Source organism: Tripterygium wilfordii, chromosome 18 (genome assembly GCF_013401445.1).
Source record: "Tripterygium wilfordii isolate XIE 37 chromosome 18, ASM1340144v1, whole genome shotgun sequence".
Classification (NCBI taxonomy): domain Eukaryota; kingdom Viridiplantae; phylum Streptophyta; class Magnoliopsida; order Celastrales; family Celastraceae; genus Tripterygium; species Tripterygium wilfordii.
In genome coordinates this window covers 1,416,913-1,442,881 of record NC_052249.1, presented here as the reverse complement: position 1 = coordinate 1,442,881, position 25,969 = coordinate 1,416,913, and the positions used below count along the sequence as shown (strand labels likewise).

The window sequence follows — 25,969 nt, the reverse complement described above, 5'->3', positions numbered from 1 at the left end:
CCTCACTCAGTAAGTCAAAATACAACACACTCCCAAACGGATCTATTGAATTCTTTATATTCAACTTACAAGAAGGGATTGAGGGGGGAACCAATTCACTAGTTGACAGGTTAATAACATGTTCAATTTGTGAACCGTCAGATGTTTCTCTCTAGATCTGACGGTTCCCCCTAAGACCACCTATTTGTACACTTTCTCTCTAAATCAAACACAACACTTATCCTGAGTATTTTTAGGTTTCTCGGTTTCTCTCTTCTGGTTGTACTCTCTTTCCAAAATCAAACACAAATATCACTGAAGCTTTTTGATTTTGAGTATTTTTAGGTTTCTATCTTCTGGTTGTACTCTCTCTCCAAAATCAAACATAGAGATGTTGAAGAGTTTTTATCGATTTCTCCTCAACACCCCCTAACAAAACAAAACGCATGAAAGAGAGAGGGAATAATAGGTTTTCCTAACAATGAATCATGTCTCAACGAGTTCTTTCTTTAATTTAAGAAGACTCCCTTGTATTATTAGTCAAGATCTATGTAAAATAAGCAAAGAAATCTTTGATTCAACAGCTTATTATTCTTTCTTCTCTAGATACAAGATTATTCTTTCTTCTCTAGATACAAGGTCAAGATCTAATTGTTAGAGAGAGAATACAACAGAAGAGAGAGAAGTTAGAGATAAGTCAGAGATAAGTCATGAAATTGAAGATAATAATTGAGATAAGAATGAATTTTTTATTAAACAAAGTTATAACCGTGAGATATAAATTTTTTAATCTGACGGTGGAGAAACTGAACATGTTATTAACCCGTTCACTAGTGAACTGCTATCCTTTTTACCTATACATGTGTCCTTTATATAGAGATTTGAATTGAATTATTACGAAAAAAAAAATCTAACTGACATGTAAACAATAAGCGATAGAATAAATATCAAATTTCATACCAATACGCAAAAAGTCCGACACATAATAAGAAATAAACTAGAAAATAATTTGAACAAATTGAATTTAGATTCAGCATTGCTGATGTACACAAGAGGAATATGTGTAAACAGTCCACGCATTGGATAGAGGCCAAAGAAGAAACCCAAATAAAAAAGCACTAAAAAAGTATTTGGTCCAACGAATTATTTAAAACAAAAATAAAATTCGTCGCTATTGAAATATAGAATGTTTTGAGTTTATACCCTACAATTTAGAATTATTATTATTTCTTATGTTGTTTTATTTTTATTTTGAATAAAAAAAAATATATAATTGAATTCGTCAAACTGAATATTTAAAAAACCCTCTATTACAGCAGCCTGCGGCAACAAAAAAAACTATGTTGATGGAAATTTTAAAATAGATAGATGTGTTGACACAACATTCAAAGGTGGTTCTGCTACATTTTGTCGATATTAATGAAGTTAAAGCTACTATAATCATAATGAGACACACACACACGCACATACTCTCTGTCTGGTTCTTTTAGTATTAAAGCTTGGCTTGCTTTGTACAAACGGCAGTGGCACAATCATAGTCTCATAGTGTTTTAGCTTTATAATATTTGTCCTGCCAAACAATGAATAAAGAGGGGGAGAGTATGGTGTTCACATCATTCATTTTAATATTTTTTCACCTTCTGACCTTCATCTTTATTTATATCAAGTGCTGCGTCATGATGATAAAGAAACACAGGAGATGATGATTGCGGATGAGAAAAATAACTCATACCAAGTTAGCATGATAGGTGGCAAGGCATTTGATCCTATCAGGACATCTCATGAACGATAATATCAAATAGTCAAGAAAAGGTTTCATCTTAATCACTAGTCGACCCCTTATATAAAGGAGGCTAAGGTCAACCTTAAGGTATTCATGACAATTTACAATTACTAAGATTATGAGAATTTTCTGGGTTTGAAATTGACTTTGAGAGTTTAAGTGTCCACGAGTCACGAAGGGCTACCCTCTTCCTTTATTCTTGTAGAATTCACGAAGATTTACCGCTGCATTAACCCTCTCAGTAGCTGATATTTGGATCGTTTGTTTTTTTCATCCACGATGATAATTGCTGAACTTTGAAATATAGTTGGACTTTTATATGCCCCGTGCAATCCACTAAGTAAGGGAACAAATTTTCTACCTTTTCATCAAGCATGAGATCAATTATAGGATGTCAATAAGATTTTTTAGAGTGTCTCACCACAAAAGAGAAATACTCCCACCCAAATTTCATACAATTTTTTTTTTGGCTTGAGGAATCACTCAGTTCAACATGCCCTTCGAATAATTAAATGGACGTAAATGCTCTTAACCTCACCACGAAAATGGAAAGGCTCAATAACTAGGAAAACTCAAGAAAATACTCACAACTTGTTTGAATTCCCAACTTTACCGTCATTCGTCTTAAATTAAAACCGGTTCCATCATAATGAAAACGATCCTTTAGATGTGTAGTGGATAAATTCAGTCAACTACCTAATAATTTGTAAATTATGCCTATTATATAAACACAGAGAAAATTTTGTGTATGGTTCGTTAGGAATTAGACCATTTAAAACTCCTTCATGACACTAAATTAACTAAAAGATGCCGACTTGGGTAGGGTTGGGATTTCCAGATATGGAGTATTATCAGAGTTTTTCGGGATTTCAGGATTGAAAAGGTAAGAATCTGTGAGATTTGTAAGATTCGTTACAGCCAAATAGAAGAGTCCAAGTGGCTGGCTAAGTGGAGCAGGTGAAGTAAAAATATGCAAGCAGGGACATGATAGGTGATGAAGATGGAGGTCTAATGAAGAACTTCGACTTTATTATTGTTTTTGGACGAGACAAATATGGGCCGGCACTTCTGTTTTCATCATTATCAGTAACCATCACATGGTTGTACCCTAAAAGCATTTCTTCTTTTCTCCTTTGTTTTTATTCAATTTTAGTTTCCAGAAGAACGTTATCAAACACCCCCTTTCTCTGTCCCTTCCCATGCTTGGTCATATAAATAGCAGGCCATACAAAGGGGTCCAATAGGGGACTCTCTGAGCTCCAAACGCTTTCTTTTTATTGGAAAACTTTACTTGCTGTGCCGGAATTGTATTGGGTCCTCTGAGAGAGAAGGCTTGGTGGGTTCCCTTCAATATTATCGGATTATGGAGTTAGGGTCTGTGCTTATATGCATCTTTGTTGCTTTTGTGACTCTGAAATGGGTTCTCAAGAGGATAAACTGGTGGTTGTATGAAGCTCCACTGGGTGAAAAGCAGTATTGTCTTCCTCCTGGTGATCTGGGTTGGCCTTTCATTGGCAATATGTGGTCCTTCCTCAGAGCTTTTAAGTCCTCTGACCCTGAATCTTTTATGCAAAGCTTTATTACCAGGTAATTTCTTCCTCTCTGGAATCACACATAGATATACCTATATACAACAACTTTTTTTCTTTTTAATTTTAATTTTAATAAGTTAGCAAACTTTATTGAATCATGGATGAAGTGTTGATGAGTACTGTTTATGAGTTCTTTGTTAGTTTCTCTCATGGTGATTCTCTGAAGAGAGGAGCAGCAACTGTCCTTTTTTTTTTTTTTCTTTTGTCATTTTGGCTGTCCACTTTACAGTCACAAATTGGCTTCTTCTTGGTAGTATCGATTCCGTGTTGGTACCAAATGTTTTGTATGTTGTTTCTTATTTTCAATTAGAGTTCTGTTGACATGGATTAGTATAAATGACCAACTAAAGTGACAAAAAAACATTACTCAGGAAAGTGATTGACATACTCTCTGTAGTAGGTAGTATGCAAAGAGTCTTCACAACCATGGTCCCTGTCTAATAGATTGGGGTCCACAACCGTGACCTGTCGCTGCTTCGGATTAAGAGGTTTGGTTAACTCCATTAGTTGATACTTAACAATTAAGATGACTAATGTTTGCTTTTAATATTTGACTTTGTTTAGTATTATCCATCTGATTGTTTGTATTAGAAGTCTATTTGTTTATGCTAGAAGAAAAGGTATAGAAGATGGTGTGCCAGTCAAAGATTAGGCATTTCCTACTAAATTCACTATTAACTAAACCAAGTTTTTATTTCTAAATCTAATTGGTGGAATGTCTTTTATACCTTTCTGCTTCTTGTGAGGTATGTTTGGCCTTTGGGGTTGTTGGTTTGTGTTTGTCAGTTATGCTTTGGTGATATATGCCAAAGTTTCAATATTGAAAAGCTTCAACTACTAGGAATCAAGATTTGCATTTGTTTTCTAGTCACTCTCTCTTTATTTCAAGGTTGTCTTCTGGAGACTTCAAGAGGTTTCGAAAACATTCTGGGAGTCTTCTTTCAGAGCATCATTAGTTTAAAATAGGGAGCTCTTGGTCATTAAGTTTAAGTTTTGATGCTGATTAATGGTCTCTCCGGCGCAGTCATGATCCTAATTATACCTCAAATGTCTAATGATACGTTTGTCTCTATGTTTAAACGATAATAAACTAATCGATGATGCAGATATGGACGTACTGGAATCTACAAGGCTTTCATGTTTGGGAATCCAAGCATAATTGTTACAACTCCTGAGGCCTGCAAGAGAGTATTAACGGATGATGACTCATTCAAAACTGGTTGGCCTATTAGCACAATTGAACTCATTGGAAAGAAGTCATTTATTTCCATTCCTGATGAAGAACACAAGCGTCTTCGCCGCTTGACGGCTGCCCCAGTCAATGGCCAGGAGGCATTGACTGTCTACCTGCAGTACATAGAGAAAATGACAGTATCTGCCTTGAACAAATGGTCCAATATGGGAGAAGTTGAGTTCTTATCTGAACTTAGGAAGCTTACTTTTAGGATTATAATGTATATCTTTCTTAGCTCTGAGAGTGAGGCCGTAATGGAGGATTTGGAGAAGGAATACACGACTCTTAATTATGGAATTAGAGCCATGGCAATCAATCTTCCGGGTTTCGCTTACTATCATGCTCTCAAGGTAAAGTTTCTTGATTGTTTCATGACTAAGTTCATCATGGTGATCAATATAGTTTTTTGTGGTTTTGATCTTGATTTGAAATGGATATTTACCTTAGGCCCGGAAAAGGCTCGTGGCTATACTGCAATCCATAGTGGATGATCGAAAATATCGTAGGAAAGGCAATGTTAGTTCAACAAAGAAGAAAGACATGTTGGATGCTCTACTGGATGTTGAAGATGAAAATGGCAGGAAATTGGCTGACGAGGAGATCATCGATGTCCTGTTGATGTATCTGAATGCAGGCCATGAATCTTCCGGCCATACCATGATGTGGGGTACAGTTTTCCTTCAGGCACATCCTGAATTCTTCCAAAAAGCGAAGGTACCAATACTTATGATATGGCTGTTGTGTAATCCTTGTTCTAATACTGTCCAAAATCAATTAGATTGCAATTAGCAAGCTCTAGCTCTGTTAGTGTTGTTTCACTTCTGTGCTTAAGTATCTTTTTTGAGATCCTATTCTCCGTTGCAATTGATTACAATCCAGGCAGAGCAAGAGGAGATTGTCAAGAGGAGGCCACCAACACAGAAGGGAATGACGCTTAAGGAGTTTCGCGAGATGAATTACCTTTCAAAGGTACAAAACCTGCAATGCATCTTTAGCTGCTTTTTACGGTTTGGCATTCGTAACACAATTCTTGATCTGTTTTCTTAACTGATTGTAAACTCTGCAGGTGATTGATGAGACATTTCGTGTTCTAACATTCTCTCTTACGGCTTTCCGGCGGGCCAAAAAAGATGTCAATATAAATGGTTAGTTCATCTTCTGAATTTTTTCCTGTAACTCTTAGGTTCGCCAATGTTTTGATCTTTTGTTCTCGCGCGTGAAAAGCAGCATGCAATTATGTCTTGCTTCATGTGAGGATTCATTGCTCTTTAAGCTTGAGATCTTCGCTTAACCGGCAATGTTTGCAGTCCAATAATATTTGTTAGATGTCTAATAGCTCATAGATGAACAGTTGTTGATTCGTTGTGGCATCCATATTTGCATCTTTTCATTTACGGAATGAAAAACGGATTTTGTATCAGGTTATATTATTCCTCAGGGATGGAGAGTTCTGGTTTGGTTTAGGGGTGTCCACTTGGATCCTGAACTTTATCCGAATCCAAAGGAATTCAATCCTTCAAGATGGGAGGTAAGTTAACTGCAGTTGCATTTATTTACAGCATGAACACACTTCTCATGTATTCCTTGGCATAAATGGATATGTGACACGTTTTCTGATACCATTTACCCTTGTTGTGATCTCGGTTGTAGGGTTTTACGCCCAAAGCAGGAAGTTTCCTTCCATTTGGAGCAGGAAGCAGATTGTGCCCTGGAAACGACCTTGCCCTGCTTGAAATATCTGTTTTTCTACATCATTTTCTGCTTAACTATCAGTAAGTTATCCTGCAACATCTTCTTCACCTACATTACTTACTGAAGCTTTTATTTGCCAAGAGCATTTATAGGCCATCCTGATTTAGATTGTCCGAGGAATATGTTAAACTATCAACTCCTCCAAAAGCTTAAACTGATGGCTCCGATACCATAAAAGAATAAGGAAACCAAATTATGAAGCATGAAAAGCTCCTTTTGAAAAGTAGAAATATGACAGTGAGGATGAATCATATCGGACATTTCAGAATAGAATCTAGTGGTTGAAAGAAGAATGTTATGCAAGAACATTGTGCATTAGGAAAAAATGGGGGATAATATATTGGTGCAGGCCGTAGAAATTTGCAGGCAGCTGGCCATTTTTTTTTGTTTGGTTATTTCATGTTGTTTCTGTTGTTCACAGGCTAGAAAGGCTCAATCCCAATAGCCGCGTAAGGTACTTACCTCATACAAGGCCAGTAGACAACTGCTTGGCGAGGATCAAGAGATGTTCATCATAAGAGAGAACATGTAATTCTTGTTTCAAGGACAAATGAATACATATATTATCTTCCTGATAATGCCTTTAAGCTTACAAATTTTTATTATCCGATCATTTTAAAGGCTTAACAGTTTTAACTTGTTACAGAAAGAAAGTTTCATTCCACGCTGCTCACTAGAAGTGCATGTTGTGGATGCAAATATTGGTAGTTGAGTATCTGTTTATGAGGGTTAAGGGCTCCTTCAGTAGAATTTTGTGCATTGTCCGTAGCGTTAATCATAGACGTCTAACGTGTTTACTAAATTCAAAAAAGTGTGTAGACCCTTTATTGATAAATTGACGGGACGTCTGTGATTGAAACTACTGAGATTTATATTGTCGGCCTCGCTGCTTATGCTGCTATTGCAATGTTGTGACACAGAATTAGGTTCCATGATTGTCAGACACAGAAACTGCATATATTTGGGTGCCAAAAAAGTGGGTGGCTGATATTTTTAGAGAGTAAGAAATTAAAACTACATTTTGCCAATTCCCATCATCTAAAACAACTGTTGTTTTTTTTTTAGGAGGATTGTTTTAATGGTTTTTTCCAAGACGTCTGCATTATATTTCCAATGCAAGTGTGAAGGCAAAAGTGAGAAAAAAAAAATCAAAATACGAGAAAAACAGTTGGGGGTCCGTCTCAGTTAAAGACCTACAATAGAAGTCACTGCAGCGGTCATGCAAGAGGGTTGATTGTGTTTATCATTGTGGGACCCAGTTTGTTTTTGTACTTTATTAAACAGATTGGACGGCATTGATTTAAACTGCAGACTATTCCACTGCAGGCACCCTCCGTTGGGGTTGTGATAGTGATGATCAGAGAACTCAAGTCAAAAAGGATCTGAATTTGTGAGAGGAGGGAGATTCCTATCTAATGGCGAATACGACTCAAAACTAGAATCTATTGCATTCAGTTGATGTAGTGCCTGATTATGGGCCAGTAGGCCCTAAAGCCCGGCCCAAGGCCTTCTTTTTGCTGGTTTTAAAATAAGTAACTATGGGCCGGTCTTGGCTACAATTTTAGGCCCAAAAAATTTTCCAGCCAAACCCAATTTGATGCTTTACTCTTAAACCCAACTTGGAGATAAAGGTAAGCCCAACGATATGGACATTAGCCTAGTCAACCAAATGTTCCTTAGGTGTTTAGTGATGAAAATTCAAATGCTTGTATTATAATCTAGCTCTAACTAACCACTTGAGTGATAGTCTAGCGATAAATTTTTATGAGGCTATATAGATTGCACTCAGAAGTTTCTGAATACGATTCCTATTATGAGCAATATCATTATGGTCGCTCGTTGCGTTTTGACTAAACATACCTTATCACCATGAGAAAAACTTATTTGTATGTTGATGGCCGAATTTAAACCCATATCTAATCACAAATAAAATATGACTTGCTTCTTTATAAAGAAATGCTTAGTCCTCTAATTGTAATTATAAAAATTCCTTTCGTGCAAGGGAACCAACTTAAAAAAGCTACCATTTTCCATAATCAATTAGTACTTTTTTAAACGATAATCCATGATTAATTAAGATAACATGATGGAGGAATCCATAACATAATATACAAAAACAGAAGTGGGAAGAAACACTAAAACAACAACATTAACAATAACAAAACACTAACCGAATTAACTAATTTTTAGAAACTACAAAGATTAGATATTTATAACTGACCTTTTGATCTTACAACATTATATATAGACTAGTCAATAACCCGAACGCGCAGCCGGGCTTCCACCCCAGCCGTCACCCGCAGCTGGCGGAAGTTGAACACCATTAGGTAAACTAAAGAAGGGAAGCGACGGCGGCGGCGGATTAGCCCCACTACTATTAGCTCCCGTCGTCGCCTTCTCCTCCTCCTCATCCAATGGCAGCCTCTCGTAAGCCATGTTAGTGAACGAAGCCGCTATCATCATAACCGGCCCAGCAGCAACCAACTCGCCTACCACGTTCCCTCCGACCACCTGCCCTTGACCTCCAGCCAAAAAAATAGTCAAACTCGTCGCCCCTGGAGGCGCTGGCGGCGGCAAGAACGACCCGGACAAAGAAAGTATCTCGAACCTTCCGTGAAGCGTGACAACGGCTCCAGCCGCTGCTGGCTGGCGCAGACTCACGTTAGTTACTATACCACTCCCGCTCATTATACAGATCCCGCGCTGTCGCTTTCTTGCATACATGGCAACCGACTCGAACACGTCGCTCCCGCCGCCTACTTCGAGGATGTGAGCGCATAGCGTGTTGGCGCTTTCGCGAGTTATTATGACTGGCGGCTTCGGCTTGTTCTTGGATCCGGGAGGCCGACCCCGTGGACGCCGAGCCACTACATCTCCATTGTGGTTTTCGGTGGTTTCGTCTTCGTTTTGAGAGTGAAATTGGTGCATAAAATGGGTAGTGGAAGTTGCCATAAATACAACATCAAGAAATACCCAAAACAAAACTAACAAAGCAGAAGAAGCTTTGATGAATGCCAGCCATTAAATCATTAATTTAAAGCACAAATTTTTAATTAATTAATTGGACTTTGGTAATGTGAATTTAAATATTAATTTTTTTTTAAAGAAATGAAGTGAAAGCCACATAGTGAAAAATAAAATAAAAAAAAAGAATAAAAGACAAAGGGAATGGAGTGAAGTTCGAGGAAAAGATATGAGAAAGAGAGTGGGGATTAATTTATTATAAATAAATGTTATTTTTATAACAATTATAGTTTATACTTTATAGTATTGATTGATTAAAGATAATATATATTAAAAATGTTCCTTTAATCAAGTTTAATTAATTTAAAACTAGTTAAATATTCTCATCCATAGTAAAGTTGTCAACTTGTCATTGCCACACACTAGTAGTTAAAACAAAAATGAATGTCTTAATTAGTCAAGGGCAACCTCCACCACTATAAACAATTGGGCAATAGTCTCGATAGTCTGGTAGATTACCTCTCTAGACTTGAGGATTGAATGTGCCTAAAGTCGGGGAGTCGAAATTACTTGAAATACTTCCATAGTTCCATGAGCCTCTTACAACCACTTATGGAGCTCGACCAAATCTAAACGCTTGTCGTCGTGGTGTGGGTTGTGATAATTAGACTCGGATTTTAAATTAACCCAGGGGTCACAAAGTGAACATTTGGCTGAGACCTCCCGGTTAAAAAAAGCCTCCACCACCATTACATATACATACTAAATTAAATGTTCGATATTTATGTAATTATTATATTCCTAGACATTGTGAATGAAACTCTTCAACAATCAAGAAATTCAAGGAGCATGAAAAGAATGGCCAGGACAAGCATTGGTAATGCATAAATATTACATATTTTTTAGGGTTTTTGGGAGAAGAGAGAGACCACGTGAGATGTTCCTACCCAATGGGCAATATAACTTACTCAAAAGTAAAAATAAAAAATAAAAAATAAAGAAAGAAGAAAAAACCCAATAAACTCTCTCCCCACTACTATAAAGAACTTGCTAATTATATTATCATAATTATAATATTGTATAATAAGCTAGCTAAAATATAATATAGCTACATATGTGTGTAAAAATTATTTACATAACCTACTATTTATATACAGAACATGCCTTGTAATTGCCTAATCATTTATAATTTTTTCTGATTAATTTACTAGTCATTGACAGATAGAGAGAGTGACCACTTAATTATCTAAAAGACAAGAACATGCATTCATTATAAACCAATCATAACACTTTTTTTTTTTTTTTTAATGAGGTTACATTTTTAATTTGTTGAGATAGGATAGGATAAAAACTTTAAAAGGATTGATCTAGAAGGTTCTATGGACTTAATTATTATAATTAAAAGGTATGGAAAAGGCTAAAGGCTGCGACCCAACCTTCGTGTGATCGTGTCATATATGCCAAACTGCCAAAGCAAGTCTAAGGTTTTCATTATTTGTTTTATTTCTTTACAAAAATGATGATAGAGTTACTCAAGGGACAGCGAAATGGGCTGAGTCTGCTAGCTAGAGAAGATTTTTTACTATTATAAAAGTTCACATCCTATATGGTCATAATTGGGCTATTCTGGGCCCAACCCATGTGTCACCGCGAGAGGAGCATATTGAGATTGTTTGAGTGAATTGCATAATCGTTGATCTCTTGCCAATTGATTCTATGTAACTTTATCGAGATCATGAGTGAATTGCGCAAAGGCTTCTAATTCTGTGAATTGAGCCAATTCCAATTTTAATTTGCCCACAGCTTGTTTCATAACTTTAATTTGAGCCGAGAGTAGGATCATAGCTTTAATTTGAGCCGTGAATCCTACTCTCGAGATGGAAATACCCACATTAATAGCAGGCCTGATTCCAGCTTATATATAAGTGCCAACTTAGAACCAAAAAAGTGAAGTTATTTTTTGTTGTGAAAAGAAAAATATCAGTGTGTTTGGTTGAATACAAAGGAAAACGTGGAATGCATCCATGTCGAAAAAATTGCATTATGAAACCAAATAAAAGAAGAAAAATAAACAAAAATGCTATAATAAACGGAATAACCTTTATTTTCTTTGCTGAATGAAGAACATCATTTATGTTGTTCTGTAAAAACCTGGATATGTTAATCTCAATGCGGCTGCCTCGGATGAAGTGGGGGCTCGGATAACATTCCACAGAAATCAAAACATAAAACATAACATGTTCTGTAAATAACGAACTCAAAAATGCCTGAAGTAAGTGGAATGGACTACTGTACAAAAATTTGAAGACAAATTTTACAAAATTGTTGAAGCAATGTCAAAAATTTTATTGAACTACCAATCTCTGCAGATGATCCAAGAAAACCTCAAAGCTAACATCATCAGTAAATATGACGTCTCCACCTGGAACGGGAGCTTCGGAGTTATATGTAGCAGAAGGGTTCAACTTTGCAAGGAGAAAACGGGCCTGTAGCGAAAATTTGTGTTAGTGCTCCTACAATGAAAGACCAAAAAACTTTTCATTTGCACGCAATTTATATAGCCGAAAATAAATGGGTATATCTTCATCTCACCACTATTGCTACCCCCCACATGACAATGCATCTAGTACCAATTTTCACGGCAGAAGACCAATTTTTTAAGGGCACCTCAGCCGTAACTCTAGAAGAGAAGTGCATTTATACGCAAAAATAGAATGAAATGTAATAATCCATCCGCTTGAAACATGGAACCGAACTGCCAATCCATTTTCTCGTAGAAGTCATATGGTTAATTCCTACTACGTTATATTTACGCCAGAACTTCCAATTGAGGTTATTGCACGAGTTAAATGGGAAGACTGATGTTAGACCTAACAAGTAGGACAGCCCTAAATAATTGTCAAGGGCCACTTTTCAGTAGAGGGGACTCTGGTTGCAAACTGAAGCTTTTCTCATAATGACAACTTCATCGGCATCCAAACCATCAGACAACTTGTCAAGAGAGATACTAACCTGTGAACCATGCTGATCACAAACGACCAGACGAGGAACTGGAAACCTTTCCTTGATTATAGCTTCAGCTTCATCGCAAGGAGCTTGCAGCAGCTGGGCAAACGCCTGCAACACAGAGAGATTTCTCAGGCTTAACCAACACCAGATTCTAGGAGCAGCAAGCTTTTGCTCTAAATGGAAAAGGAAAAAGAAAAAGACAAAGAGAGAGATATTTAAAATAAAATTTTATTCTGGAGCAAGCACAACTTTTGACTACTGTGAAGCAAGAAATATCGTTCTCACTAAAATAGAGAAATTGGTGAAACCAGCATGATCAATGTAGAAAAGATGATAAATTTAAAAGAGGACAAAATCAATTACTAAGACATTTTGAATCATATTCTGAGGGCATCGCAATGTTCCATGTAAAAGAGCAAAGACATCCCTTACCAAGGTATTGTTTGAACTTTGAAGTTTGAACAATCAAATTTCTGATGTGGCACAAATAGTTAAGTTTTTCACATTGTTCTGCTTAATTTTACACCAGAGAACGGAAGGCTTACCTACATCAGGCCTAAACCAAAAGGGCAAATATGTTTCATATTTTGCACAATCTATGTATAGAGAAATTTACCTGATGTTCAGGCTGATTATGATATCCAGCTTTTCGCCACTGAGCAATAGTTGCACCATGAAATATAACAATTGTGAAATAAGAGTCCAAAAGCAGGATCCTGTCAGCTGCAATGGCAGCCACATCAAGAAGTGCCGGTTCTGGTCCTGAATGAAACGAGTAAGAAATCAATGAAGGCTGAATCATCACAACTGAATTGGCCACATTTTCTCGATTCAGGATCATTCTGAAGTATGCCGTCTCATCTGGGCTGTTATTGAAGACCTACAACACATTGAATTAGCGAAGTGCACATGTAAAATTTAGTGAATAACTACCAAAATAATTTTATGGTACTAATTTTTACTCTCTTCTTCGGCAAAAATAACTCAAAATGTTCATAAGATGTTCAAGATAATGTGATTAACTTATACAGAGTGACGTACCTGGACAAACTGTGAACGCCGTAAATGAAAAATAAACTGAGGAAATATTGAAAGCCGTGGAGATAAGCTGAAAGAAGAAGGGCTGTCCTTTTGGAAGTCTCCAAACCGAGAACACAAATGTATCAAAGCTTTGTCCAGCCATCTTATGGGGTCAAACTCAGTCTGTAAGCCAATTACATCACTCAGATCTGGCCATATAATAAAATAATACAAACATACACAAGCTAAAAATATTTATCAAATCCCCGACCACTAGGAAGTTACCCGCACAGAAGCAATCTGGATACAATCAAGATATAAGGTCCCAGCACTATATGAAGTTTTATTTTAATAATAATTTAGCCTCTACCTGATGTAAACAACCCCCCTACCCACAAGATCCAATACCTCCAAAATTCCCAGAAACAAAACTTTCAATTTATAGGAGCCTCAAGGAGATCCTCACATGGGCACAAAATGCATCATCTGCACACAAGAATACACACCCACACAAAAACACACAGACATGTATATATACATGGATATCTTTTCAGTCACTAGAGGATTAGAAGCAAAAGCCTCTTGAATTTTCAAAGAAATTTTGAAAAAAAAAGGGACCAATAAGCACCTTTGTCCCATAAGCTACCTTAACCCCACCATCTTACCTCCAAGATCCAAAGAAAGATTTTCTCTAGCCAAATAACCATGATCAGAGCCAATAGGGCACAAACCTTATTGAACTAATGAATCACCAAGCACAATGAATATTGTCAGCCTTTCCCCCAACATGTTTGAACTGCACATTCACGTCGAAGTTAGGCAATTCGGAGCTCTCAATTCCGTGCACAGATTACACTCAAGTCGGTGACTGGTAAAAAGAATACTCTCATCCTTTGAGAATAATCAAAAAAGGAAAGTGTTCAATTGGAACATGAAAACGTGACTGAACTGGGTCTAGTCACCAATCATTTTTGAGGGGGAAAAAAGGGAAAAAATCAGAAGCCAGAGACCATTGGAAATGAAATCAAAGAGGCCATACAAGTAAACTGACCCCTTGAGATAAGAGCCTATAACTTTCATCCAGCACACCAACTGGGCATGATCTATTTCAAAGACACTTCACTCTACCACTCAACTCTAACCAAGAAACAACATAATAACCAATAATAACAAACGCATATACAGAATAAAAGACTACACAAATAAGGCCCCATTTAATACTGTGGTGTGGGAGTTAAAAGAACTTTTTATCATGAAAAGCAGTTCATTACATGTTTTGTTGCACTTAAGCACTTGAAAATTAGGAGCTTAACCTTCTAGGTGCTTTTGCGAAGTGAACAATAACATATTTCAGTTGCAATCACCCCAGTAACAAACAAAAAGAACCAGTGAATATCTAGTGTTTACCTCTATTTCCATCTTGGAAGAAACAATTCGTGCCATGGTTACTGCAGCTGCTTCTTGGTCAAATCCAGCTATCAAGTCCTACAGTATTTTGAAGTATATTTGCAAATTATGCAGCATACCCAACAAAATTTAACTGAAGGGCACAAACACATAAGAAAAAATGCAAAGAAAGTACTAAAATCCATGCTAATCACTTTGAGATGAAAAATATCAGCATTTTTATTTTGAATAAGATTTTCAAAATCAAATTGATTGTTAAGTAAATGACATTGCCAAAGAAACATAGAAAATTCTACAGATAAAAGGATAAGTTGTTATTCAACCCTCCATCATATTGGAAATCAAGCTGTGGCAACCCAAATTAACCACCACACAATTCTATTGTGGGAGATGAAAACAATAACTTCAAAATCAATTACTAAATCAGCATAATTAAGAATTTATGCATTTCCTTCAAAATAGGTAGTGCTAACTTCTCCCCTTCTGATCAGTGATAACAACAGGGATAAATGTTAGGGTCGATCAAATCTCTTGCTTCACCCAATGGTCACCTTTCAAGATTACACCAGTTTAGTAAGCACTCCACAGCATTCATCAACATTATGTACTAAACTTAACGGTGATGCTAGAAATTCTCTAAATGAAATAGAATTGACAGAATAAAATATGAAACGAAGAACACTTCATCCAAAAATTTTCGGTTATTCCACGAAGTTCAGTTGATCCAAAAATTATTGGGGCGCTTGGAATCATGCTTACACAAGTATTATGCTCCAAGCTTTATCAAACTAACTTCAGCACGGGAACAATATTACAGCTCACCAAACAGCCACTAAAGGGAAACAAATTAATGATGCATTCCAAACAAGAGGACAGCAGATCTTGCCTGTATGCTTCCAGGACCAGCTATCCATCTTCTTGACAGGGTTGTAACACGAAGTCTCATTTGACCACTGTTATGCTGGTAACTGTGGAAAAGGAGCAATGAGAAGTTAACTGTTGACATTTCCGTTGATAAGAGAGACAGCCAGAGAAATAATTCCGAAAAGAGAATGAGCTTGAAGTTCATACTAAGTTACAAATTGAAAATAGAATTGATTGCTTGTGGATTGAACAGTAGCTTCCGGGCTGTCCTTCCTGGCAATTTCAAATATTATGCTCAGGGATGTAGCATTGTCAAGGCTACACAACTTCCAAGCACTAGTCCCCCCCTGGCCAACTACATTGTCAGAGCACAGAGGACCTTTCTGCATGATGTCACCAACAACCAAAAATGAAACACAACTGGCAGATATAAAAAACAAACTAAGCCATCAAGTTATACCTTTTCAAGAGATGCACAAGGTCCAATAACTCCCTGAACTTTAATATCCTTTGAGCAGTTTATCTCAAATATACCACTGCATAAAAAATGCGCACCGATGACCATTACGATTGTTTCTTAGTTCAGATAGTATATAAATTTTTAGCATACAGTCAACAAGGAGCACAAATCATTATATTGCAAGTTTGAACAAAGATAACACGATCTAAACATAACAACTACAGGAATTCTTGTATGATGATTGTACTAAAATCTAAAATTGACAGGGTTGACATTGTAAGCTGAAATAAACTGCAGTTAACAATGTATTATATGATACTTCCGGTTGTTGAGGAGGTCAAAACTAGGATTGCTTGATATATGACTCTTTCATAGATGGATGATAAAGTAATTTGGAGAACACATTCTGTCAGATATGCACCATCATCATATAAGCTATAAATATAGGAAAATAATTAAAAGAACTATAGCAACTTTTGTGAAAATATCTTCTAAGGTTTAAGAAGCAACTGCACTGCAAGCATTAGAATGTGAACATGATCCAACATAGAAGGAAGATGAGTAAGATAAAGCAAGCACATACAAGTAAATTGGGTCACCATCATCATCACAAGACAATGTAAATAGGCTGAATAAATCTCGTCCCATAAATTCCTCAAGAATATTAACAATCCAAACAAACTAATGGACCAATTCACGAATTAACAAGAACTATATAAACCAACTAATGGACTTGTTAGAATATGATATAAAAGATGTGAAATGCCCTAACCCAACAAGTTAACTTATTGGGTTGAATGACAAAGTAACTAATCTTAATATGGTATCGGAGCGGGAGGTCTTGGATTCAAACCTTAAATTCCGCAATTTAAACCCCCATTTGTTGTTGCCCCAAGTGTGGGCCTTTGTGTGTTTGTTGTTGCCCCAAGGAGGGCCTTTGTGAGAAACCCCTAGTGTTAGGCCTCATTTGTTGTGCATGTGTTGGGCCATTAGATTTTCCAGCCCACAAGTAAGGAGGTGTTAGAATATGATATAAATGATGTGAAATGCCCCAACCCAACAAGTTAACTTATTGTGTTGAATGGAAAAGTAACTAATCTTAACAGACTAAATCCGGAACAAGCTAGAATTAAGATTACTAAAACATAATGCTTTTGCAACTTCAGTACAAATAACTGGAATGACATAAGTTCAACAAAGCCTTACTTCGATGATAAACCAAGATCATTTTCGCCTGATTGAAAAACACGTCTAAGAGAGTCCTTAAATACTGAATGTCCAAAACTTTCTGCTAGCACAACAAGCCCCCCGCTTCTTTCAACTGCAACTTTAATCTCAGCCATACCTACCTAAAAAGAGAATAAGGCATGCAAAGAAAAATCTTGTTAAGTTTCAACCAACATACAGGAATTACACAGAGAAATCAGAATAGAAAGTAGACAATTTACTAACATGGTTCGCAATTATGTATAGTTATACATTGCGAGTATTAGTAATAAAAACGCATATATTTTCTTTCTCCAAGTCATAGTCGTCAAAGGATCAATGATGTGGAGTTTGGTTTAATGTCGAACTTAATTGCTCTAATTGCATAACATTCACGTTAGCTGTTGGACATCATCCAGAGCAAGACAGCAGAGACAGGCCTCCCAAAACCTTGAATTGTATATGGAAGGATGGAGATATGTTGGAACTAAAGGTACATCAATCCATTCCCTGCTCAAAGAAGGTGAATAATATTGAGTGCATCACATAGTTGTTGAAAGAAGATTATCAAAGTTTCTGGATATGGCAGGTACAAAATGGTTATGGAAACCATCAGAGATGCAATGGTATTCTTGGTATTCTAGCTGAAGAGCAATTTTAGAAGATAGGTATGGGCTCTAATGGCAGTCAACAGTGAAGTTATGGGGTTAGTGAATATGATGGAACCAAATCATACAGGGGGAAGTCAAAATTCCAAGAGCCATGAAGGACCTGTTCCTCAAGTAAATCCAGTGAAACAACATAGAAAGAAAGGAAGATTGAGGAAGGATTTATGGAAAGATTGAAATCAGCAGCGACGTCTTTGATTCTTTGGACACTGAAATATTTAATGAGACTCCTCTTTTCAATTGGCATACGGGCGACTTGATGTAAATGAGAATTTTTTATGGATAAATAATCTCGATTTTAATTATACCTGATAGGGATTTGAACCTATATTTGGTTACCACTAAGCCACACCCCAAGTTGGTATGAGAATTGGTTGTTGGATGTTATAAGCTCTTTATCTTGTAGATGTTTGTAGCTGGGAGGTACCCCTTTTGCCTAACTTCCATTAGAACTGCTTATCATTCATCAAAAAAAAGTACTTAAAAACCTCCAGTATTCGACCTCAAACAAAAATGGGGAAAGGATGAAACTCAGAAGTAAACAGATCCACAATTTTATTCACTTGAAGGTTCTTTTAGGATTCTTTGCTAAACTATCAAACTTGCATCTTCATTTAACTTATTATAATGTAAAAATATTCACAGTTTGCTCACAAGGATAATTAAGGGCAACTTTCAACTCTACTAAATTCTTGTGACACACACTGCTTTTGAGTTCTACATTCCATAATATGTGAAAGGTGAATATTACCTGGTCCAGGGCACAAGCAAACAAATCAAGCACGTGTCCTTGATGTACAAGCTGTTTGGAAAGTCCCTCATAGAACTTGACAGCTTTGTGATAATAGGGAGCAGAATCTTTGTCAAGGTCCTTGTGTGAACGGATTGGCTCAGATAGATTCTTTGACACAATCTACAAGGCAGAATAATAAAACAGTGCAGTAAGTTTGCATTCATAAGAGGATGCCTATGCAATTGAGCATGTAAATAAGAAGGAAGGAGAAACACAACTACAAATCCTTACAGCACCAGGTCCTTCCGTAGCCGGGCCACCAACAAATGTCATGATTCTAGCAGCCGAACCAGGAACACAAGCTCCTAACAAGCTGGCAGCCACACTCAAGGCTGTGCCAGTGCACCTGATAGCCCGCTGATCAGCAGGGACGGCCCAAGGATCTTTCTGAAGCTCCTCCAAAACCTATTGATAAATTCATTTTCAATAACATCAAGGGGGAAAAGACACGTTACAAGAAAATAACACACAATACGGGAGTAGTAAATTAATACAGACCGACTCAAGTGCAAACTCGCACTCAGAGGCGGGCAAGAGGAAGCGAGCGATGCTCTCCGGAGAGAGACCATCCCTAGCTCCAGCAACAACACCAGTAGGGGGCTTAGGCTTCTTGAGGAAGAAGCTCATATGTTCAAGGAGCTGGTCCTTGGAGACGAGGTCTTTGGTAGCCCTGAAAACGTAGGACTTGGGGATCTGAGAGAAGCCAAGCTCGTGGACCTGGACAAAGGTGCCAAAGGTGATGAGTCCCACAAGTGAATTATCCGGAAGGAGATGAATGGCCTGAGAGAGGGCGGACTTGAGGAATGTCATCTCCTCCTCAATGATGCAGGTGTCGACGACAAAGAGTAGGACCGGAGGAGGGAGAGGAGGAGAAGACTGAGGCTCGGCATACTCAATTGTAGTGTAGTTAGGGAAGAGCTCGGCGGGAAGATTGTCTTCGGAGATGGACGAATACTGAGGCGGGAAGTGGTTCCGATTGAAGCAGAACGGGCAGATCCAGATCCTAGCGATGAAATCGACGATTGAGAAGGGGTTGAGGACCGAACGGCAAGTGCGGCAGCGAAGAGCAGCGTAGGGAAGGAGAGGCATATTCGGGAAGGGCTTGATCGGAGTGTAGATGGCGGAAACCGGTACAACGCAGTTCGCCGCTTCTTGCTTCGTCCCTGGCACCACGTTCCACGCCATCCTCACCCCGTCTTGCGCTTCCAGGTCCATGAATTCCGCCATTTTTCGTCCAATTCAGATTTCAGAACTTGTTGATGTTATCGAAATTCAGGAAGAAAAAAAATTATTGCACTCTCACTACTAGTACCACTATCCCTGAATTCATGGAGTCCTCTTCACCTCAATAGCCTGAGCAGATGAGAGAGGCTCTGCTAGTCGTCTTTGCAGATCTCGACGTATTTTCAGTTTTTCACTATTTGTTTCCAGATTAACTCGATCACTTACTATTTTCCTTTTTTCTTAAATTCGGCTACGTTTTTCTTTAAATTTTCATTAAAAAATCTAAGCAGTTTTTATAAAAAATATATATATATATAAGTGCATTCACGAATCCAATTGTACAGGGAAAAAATTCAATTAAAATAAACTGGACATTAACCAACTAAATCAACCAATTAATTGAATCATCAAATTTGAACTTGGATGATTTCAAAAATACCCTCCACCAGAATGAGGGCACATGACACAAATGATGATGTGTGGTACCTTGTTGTCAAGATCATACATAGTCGAGGTACTGAAGAGGCATCCACCGAGCTTCCAATCAAAGCATAAGTGAGGTGCCAAACTAAGCAACCGGTACTTGATGAATTGTCAAAGAGTGCACCAAGAGCAATGTGATTTGAGTAAAGAGTATCTTGGTCACCTTGGGACAACCAAGTAGTAGCACCTCGAAAACCCTTTATGACCGAACACCAAAGAGATTTGAGAATCATGAAAGATTTAAAAGACTTCATTCTTCCAAAAATCCCCCTGAAAGATCTCACTCATACTCATATAAAATGAGGCATCCATCACCAGGTAAACGATTCATAATCCTATACTTTTAATTATTGAAATCGAGAACTCCAAACACCAAATACTCCCAACTAATAACATTTTGAACTAGCTTGAGTGTTAAAGGGATTCCCCGAGACTTTCACTGTCCCTCCTAATTACAGCTTTATCTGTGGTGCTATTATACAGTGTTGTCTCCATGAACATGATGGATTGGGATGCAACAACAGCTGAAAACGACTGGAATGGCAAGAAAACAATAATGAAAAGTCATCATTCGATGCTTGCTGGACTTCCATAGCAAACCAGGTGGGCTCAAAATTTGCAGGCCGACTGTGTCCAAAACGCATTGGCCTTTTTATGGGCTAGCTAGGGTTTAAGGATGTTTGTGGGCCTTGGGCTTGTAATACATAACATATTTAATTTATTATTTGTAAATTTAGATGTAATTGAGATTTTGAAGAACACAACTAGCTTGCCTCCTAGAAAGTGTCCAATTTCAAGCCAAGAGAACTGGTTTTAAGTGATTGTTACCTTATCTTCCGACAAGAAACACATCAAGCAACGTTTTTGAGTGCAATTCCTTGAGCCTTGGAAACCCAATTATTAATTCTTTTCTTTTTTCTTTTTTTTTGAAAGGCCCACAAACCACACACACGCTAAACGCCCAAACACCTCTAGTCAGAATAAAACTCTAGACCTCAAGGTCTTGGGCAGACAACCTGACCAATCGGGCTATCTCCCATTCTCAATTATTAATTCCTTTTAAGAATAATATTCATCCATGAAACTACATTTGAACACAAACTAATTGGCACTAATTAACACGACATCTCTAAACTTGACATCTTTTTTTTTTTAGAGAGAGAGTTGCTTGTCAACAAATCTTTCTTGCATACTCATCCAACTCAACCGCAAAATTAAGGATTTGCTATCAAGACAACTGGAAATAAGAGTATGACATGTATCTCCAACCCATATAGCTTCTTCTTTTTTTTTATGCATATATTGGAAATTCAAGCCTAAACACATTAATGATGTTGTCCATTCTAAACCACGATCCGTACGGATTTTATTTTTCATGGATCGTCTTCATTGGTTCTGAGACCCAAAAAACGCATACCAATGTGAGAATTGAGAAGAACAAGATCTTTACTCATATACTACTTAGTTGGCGGATTATACCAATTCGATATGAAATATTAGTGTTAAAGAGCATATATAGTTGCACTGTAAGCACATGAAGGTACAAAGACAAAAGCTTTTGAAGCAGTCAACTAAAGATATCATGTGATTTGTTGAGTATACTTAGTGTCAGCAAGAACTGAGAGAAAAGCTGTATCAAGCCTTCACACTTGGTGGTAACATCTTTTATGGCTTTAACCAACATTATATATTCAAAGCATGCAATAACACTAACAGTTTTTCTGAGGTCCGGGTTTAATCTCGTATCGAATGTTCAAAGTATAAATTTATATCGTATCGTTCTGGGTGCCCTACCTTGGACATCAAATGCTTAACATCTAAAGTATCTATGCATCGCTGGTCCAAAATTGAGAATTAGAGGCTCATTTTTTGCTGTCATTCAAGAACAAATTTTATTTTATTTTTCACGAGCTTTGCATGAGCTACAAAACAAATGAAGGGGCTTCAATATATATATATATATTTCCGTACTAATTAATTAATTAATTTTGATTATATATTTTACAACTAATTGTGTTCACCTACCAAGTTGGTTTGACGCTCATTAACTATTGATAGTTATAACCGTTATAGGAGTTAGTTTAGGCGGACGTTTTGCATGGTACTTGTGATTTTTTTAAGTTAAAAAAAACTACAAATCCAACCTAAATTAGCACAAATTACATGAAGGGGCTTCATTCAAAGTTAAATGCGGAATCATCTCCATTCAAATGATATACCGAATGAGGGTCTCTGCAATAGAAGTCATTACAGTAGCCACCACAGAGGCGTCCAATCTGTTTATCAAATTCAAAAAATTGTGTGGACTCCACACTGGTAAACATATTGAACGTCTGTGATTAAAACTGTAAGAAAACTGCAGTAACTTCTATTGTCGTATACATAAACTTCATAGAATTATCACAAAATATTTAATAATTAATCCAACTTAATTGCAAAAGTGAAAATAACTACCAATGAGATGGAAGGATTTGGGGGCTTCGCAATTCGATTTAAATTGTAGAGTTTACAATTTGAATTTAATGGTTTGCGAGGTGTACCACATCACACCATATTTTTGTTTTAAACTTTTTCTTCACCATTAGATGTGAATGGTAAAGTCTGAAAATTGCAGAGTCCCGAAGCCTTGAGTAGGAGGGAGGAGAGGAGGATCAGGAGGAGTACGGAAGTGGATATAAAAGCGGGGTCCACTGGTGGGAATCTTAGTAACAACCTCCTTTGCTGTTGCAGAATGGAAATCATCACAAATAAATAAATAAATCACATACAATTTCCAGTTTTTGCTTTCTTTTCTTCTCCTCTTCCCCTTAATAGTATATATACATATATACATAGACACATACACTCACATAGGCCCTCACCTTTCTCTCTTTTTTTCTCTCAACTGTCCTCCAATTTCCATTCCAAATATTTGAGGTTTGTTATTCTACATATTTGGATTTATTGCTTTTCATGTGTACTTCTGATTCATGCATGCCTTTTTGTTGTTGCAGTGAGAGAAAGAAGACTCAAATAGGTCCAAAAAATGTATGTGGAGACAGGTTCCTTTGATCCCAACACCATCCCTGAAGTTGCAGATGATGGGTTTTCTCACCTGCCACCACCACCACCACCACTGACTCCACCTTCAACAATGGTGGGTGGTGGCTCCACAAACAGTGTTGAAGAAGTCTCCTACCACCACCCTCTCCAAGTTGATGCTGCTGCCATGGATATCCACCTTCAACAGCAACTGGCCTTCTCCAATGAGATAATTAACAATACCCAATACCATACCCAGAATCAGAACCAAATTTATGATCAATCTAACCCCAACTGGGTTAATGAAATTGGGATTCAAGATATGGGTTTCATCAATCCTGACCATCAACAACTCCAGATTGATCACAACAGCAACTACAACCAGTCTTCAATCCCAGAAACTCAAACCCCAGAAATTCTCAACCTGTTCCACCACTTGCCTAGATGCTCAGCTTCCTCTTTGCTTCCGAATTCTTCAATCTCTTTTTCATTTCCGATGGGGGAGACTAACGCGTCGTCTTATGACCCACTATACCATCTGCAGCCTCCATTGTTCAGGGAGTTGTTTCAGTCCCTACCAAATGGAGGCTACACCTTGCCTGGCTCATTGTTTGGGGGTGCAGGGGATGATCAGGATCAGAGAGATCAGCACGACGCAGGGGATGGCTCGGTTCTTGAGTTCAATGCAGGGGATATTCCTTGTGTCAATAAGAGAAGGGGAGCTACTGGAAAGAAACATTTCGCCACTGAGCGCGATAGGAGAGAAAATCTGAACCTGAAGTACAAGGCCTTGCAGAGCTTGGTTCCCAACCCAACTAAGGTATACTTTCACATCTCTACCTCCTAATTTTCACTCTTAAATATGAAAACCCATCAATGTAATTTCTTGATTAATGCAATTTGATGATTAATTGGCGTGAACAAGGGTGATCGAGCATCCATTGTGGGAGATGCAATTGAGTATATCAAAGAGCTTCTTAGAACTGTTAATGAGCTCACGTTACTGGTAGAGAAGAAGAGATGTAGCAGAGAGAGGAGCAAGAGGCACAAGACTGAAGATGATCCTGCTGGTGAAGTGGAGAGCTGTAACATGAAGCCTCTTGGTGGTGATGGGTCCTTAAGAAGTTCCTGGCTTCAGAGAAAATTCAAAGAGACCGAGGTCGATGTTCGTATAATTGATGACGAGGTTACAATCAAGCTTGTCCAGAGAAAGATCAATTGCTTGCTGTTAGTTTCCAAGGTCCTTGATGAGCTTCAGTTGGACCTTCATCATGTTGCAGGAGGCCATGTTGGAGATTACTACAGTTTTCTCTTCAACTCCAAGGTACAATACAATACACACTTCCAGATCTCCACTTGTTAAATTGCTGAACCATGTATCTTTTGATTTGTGGGTCTGATAATTTTGCAGATATGTGAAGGCTCTTCAGTGTATGCCAGTGCTGTAGCCAACAAACTGCTTGAGGTTGTGGACAGACAGTATGCAGCCATCCCACCAAGTACTAGTTATTAGGCTGTAAGACTCTTTCTGTTCCTGAGTCTTCTACCACTTTCAGTCAAGAATAAAGAGTATATTTCTACTGTAATGGATAATCAAGTAGCCTTTTAATAGCACCAGTTGCATTTCCATTGGACATGTTTGAAAAGATTTGCTATAATATAGTTTAAAGTTTGGTAGTATTTCCTGATGATCTGCTTTGGAATTGGATTTGAATGTGAGACTAAATTTATTTCTCTTCAAACTACTGATGTTTTGATTTCATGAGAGAGTGATCAAAGGAGTGAAAGCAAAGCTGGACAAGAAGGTAAGGATAGTGGGATTAGAAAATACTGGTTTGTCCAATGCTTTCTGGGCATTCAAAATGACTTCTCTGGGAGGAGGGGATGGAGGTGCTTTTGTAGCAAATGTGAGGCAATCTAATCTTGTTTGGGAGACAAGTTGGAAGTGCGGGGAGAGAACCCCAAACAACTCATGGGTAGTTTTTTCTCCAACCCTCCAAATTAGAGGGGCTGAGGAGATGTATAAATTATTGTATATTTAAGAATAGAGTTATAAGCGAGTGTTAATTTGGAGTACTACATTGTTATCGTATTATCCTCAGGCGTTGCCCTTATTATGAGGCCTTGTTGGAGATTGAGGATTTGACCCTCTTACACAACAATATTGTTCGCTTTGAGATTCTGATTCACTGTTAATACATTAGATTACCCTCACAACTTTGTTTGCTCTTTGATCAATCTTTGTTGTATGAGAGAAGCTTGAGGTTTTTTTTATAAACCACATCTGATGCTCTTTAAGCGATGTGAAATTACAAATCCGAGACTTTAACTATTTGATAGCAACTCAAACTAAAAAATGATAACTCAAAGGATAGTTAAATAGGGTGTTAAAATAATAATTTTCTAGTAGGGGGCTAAATTTTGCAATTTTTGAAGAGAATGAGAAGGGAGGTATAAATGGAGGAGAAGTTAGTTAATCATTGGATAAGTTGTTAAGGCTTTATTTGGGT

General features: G+C 37.5%; 4 protein-coding genes across 4 annotated transcripts; 2 read left to right on the top strand and 2 right to left on the bottom strand.

Moving 5' to 3' along the window:
- Positions 1-2,526: 2,526 nt before the first annotated feature.
- LOC119983960 (ent-kaurenoic acid oxidase 2-like) lies at positions 2,527-6,945 on the top strand. Its single transcript, XM_038827702.1, has 8 exons — positions 2,527-3,349; positions 4,461-4,938; positions 5,036-5,302; positions 5,468-5,557; positions 5,655-5,733; positions 6,010-6,116; positions 6,239-6,360; positions 6,762-6,945. The coding sequence occupies exons 1-8, from the start codon at positions 3,126-3,128 to the stop codon at positions 6,856-6,858; spliced, it is 1,464 nt and encodes a 487-aa protein (XP_038683630.1). The 5' UTR covers positions 2,527-3,125; the 3' UTR covers positions 6,859-6,945.
- A 1,482-nt stretch (positions 6,946-8,427) lies between these two features.
- On the bottom strand, positions 8,428-9,341 carry LOC119984510 (AT-hook motif nuclear-localized protein 23-like). Its single transcript, XM_038828497.1, has one exon. It carries the CDS (start codon positions 9,290-9,292, stop codon positions 8,594-8,596), a length of 699 nt encoding a protein of 232 aa, XP_038684425.1. The 5' UTR covers positions 9,293-9,341; the 3' UTR covers positions 8,428-8,593.
- A 2,143-nt stretch (positions 9,342-11,484) lies between these two features.
- Positions 11,485-20,177, bottom strand: LOC119984351 (protein transport protein SEC23-like). Its single transcript, XM_038828257.1, has 12 exons — positions 19,230-20,177; positions 18,963-19,136; positions 18,690-18,851; positions 17,271-17,413; positions 16,065-16,140; positions 15,812-15,987; positions 15,627-15,708; positions 14,741-14,818; positions 13,355-13,516; positions 12,930-13,193; positions 12,317-12,421; positions 11,485-11,790 (listed from the first exon to the last, which is right to left on the bottom strand). The coding sequence occupies exons 1-12, from the start codon at positions 19,956-19,958 to the stop codon at positions 11,650-11,652; spliced, it is 2,292 nt and encodes a 763-aa protein (XP_038684185.1). The 5' UTR covers positions 19,959-20,177; the 3' UTR covers positions 11,485-11,649.
- A 3,374-nt stretch (positions 20,178-23,551) lies between these two features.
- On the top strand, positions 23,552-25,039 carry LOC119983306 (transcription factor bHLH91-like). Its single transcript, XM_038826970.1, has 3 exons — positions 23,552-24,279; positions 24,385-24,783; positions 24,871-25,039. The coding sequence occupies exons 1-3, from the start codon at positions 23,572-23,574 to the stop codon at positions 24,970-24,972; spliced, it is 1,209 nt and encodes a 402-aa protein (XP_038682898.1). The 5' UTR covers positions 23,552-23,571; the 3' UTR covers positions 24,973-25,039.
- Positions 25,040-25,969: the final 930 nt, after the last annotated feature.

Coding starts and splice junctions, on each gene's coding strand:
- LOC119983960 (XM_038827702.1), top strand. CDS start 3,126: ATGGAGTTAGGGTCTGTGCTTATATGCATCTTTGTTGCTTTTGTGACT. Junction 5,303..5,467: donor AATTCTTCCAAAAAGCGAAG/GTACCAATACTT, acceptor ATTACAATCCAG/GCAGAGCAAGAGGAGATTGT. Junction 5,558..5,654: donor AGATGAATTACCTTTCAAAG/GTACAAAACCTG, acceptor TAAACTCTGCAG/GTGATTGATGAGACATTTCG.
- LOC119984510 (XM_038828497.1), bottom strand. CDS start 9,292: ATGGCAACTTCCACTACCCATTTTATGCACCAATTTCACTCTCAAAAC.
- LOC119984351 (XM_038828257.1), bottom strand. CDS start 19,958: ATGGCGGAATTCATGGACCTGGAAGCGCAAGACGGGGTGAGGATGGCG. Junction 15,988..16,064: donor CTTGTGCATCTCTTGAAAAG/GTATAACTTGAT, acceptor GACATCATGCAG/AAAGGTCCTCTGTGCTCTGA. Junction 13,194..13,354: donor GGCGTTCACAGTTTGTCCAG/GTACGTCACTCT, acceptor AATGTGTTGTAG/GTCTTCAATAACAGCCCAGA.
- LOC119983306 (XM_038826970.1), top strand. CDS start 23,572: ATGGTGGGTGGTGGCTCCACAAACAGTGTTGAAGAAGTCTCCTACCAC. Junction 24,280..24,384: donor TGGTTCCCAACCCAACTAAG/GTATACTTTCAC, acceptor GGCGTGAACAAG/GGTGATCGAGCATCCATTGT. Junction 24,784..24,870: donor GTTTTCTCTTCAACTCCAAG/GTACAATACAAT, acceptor ATAATTTTGCAG/ATATGTGAAGGCTCTTCAGT.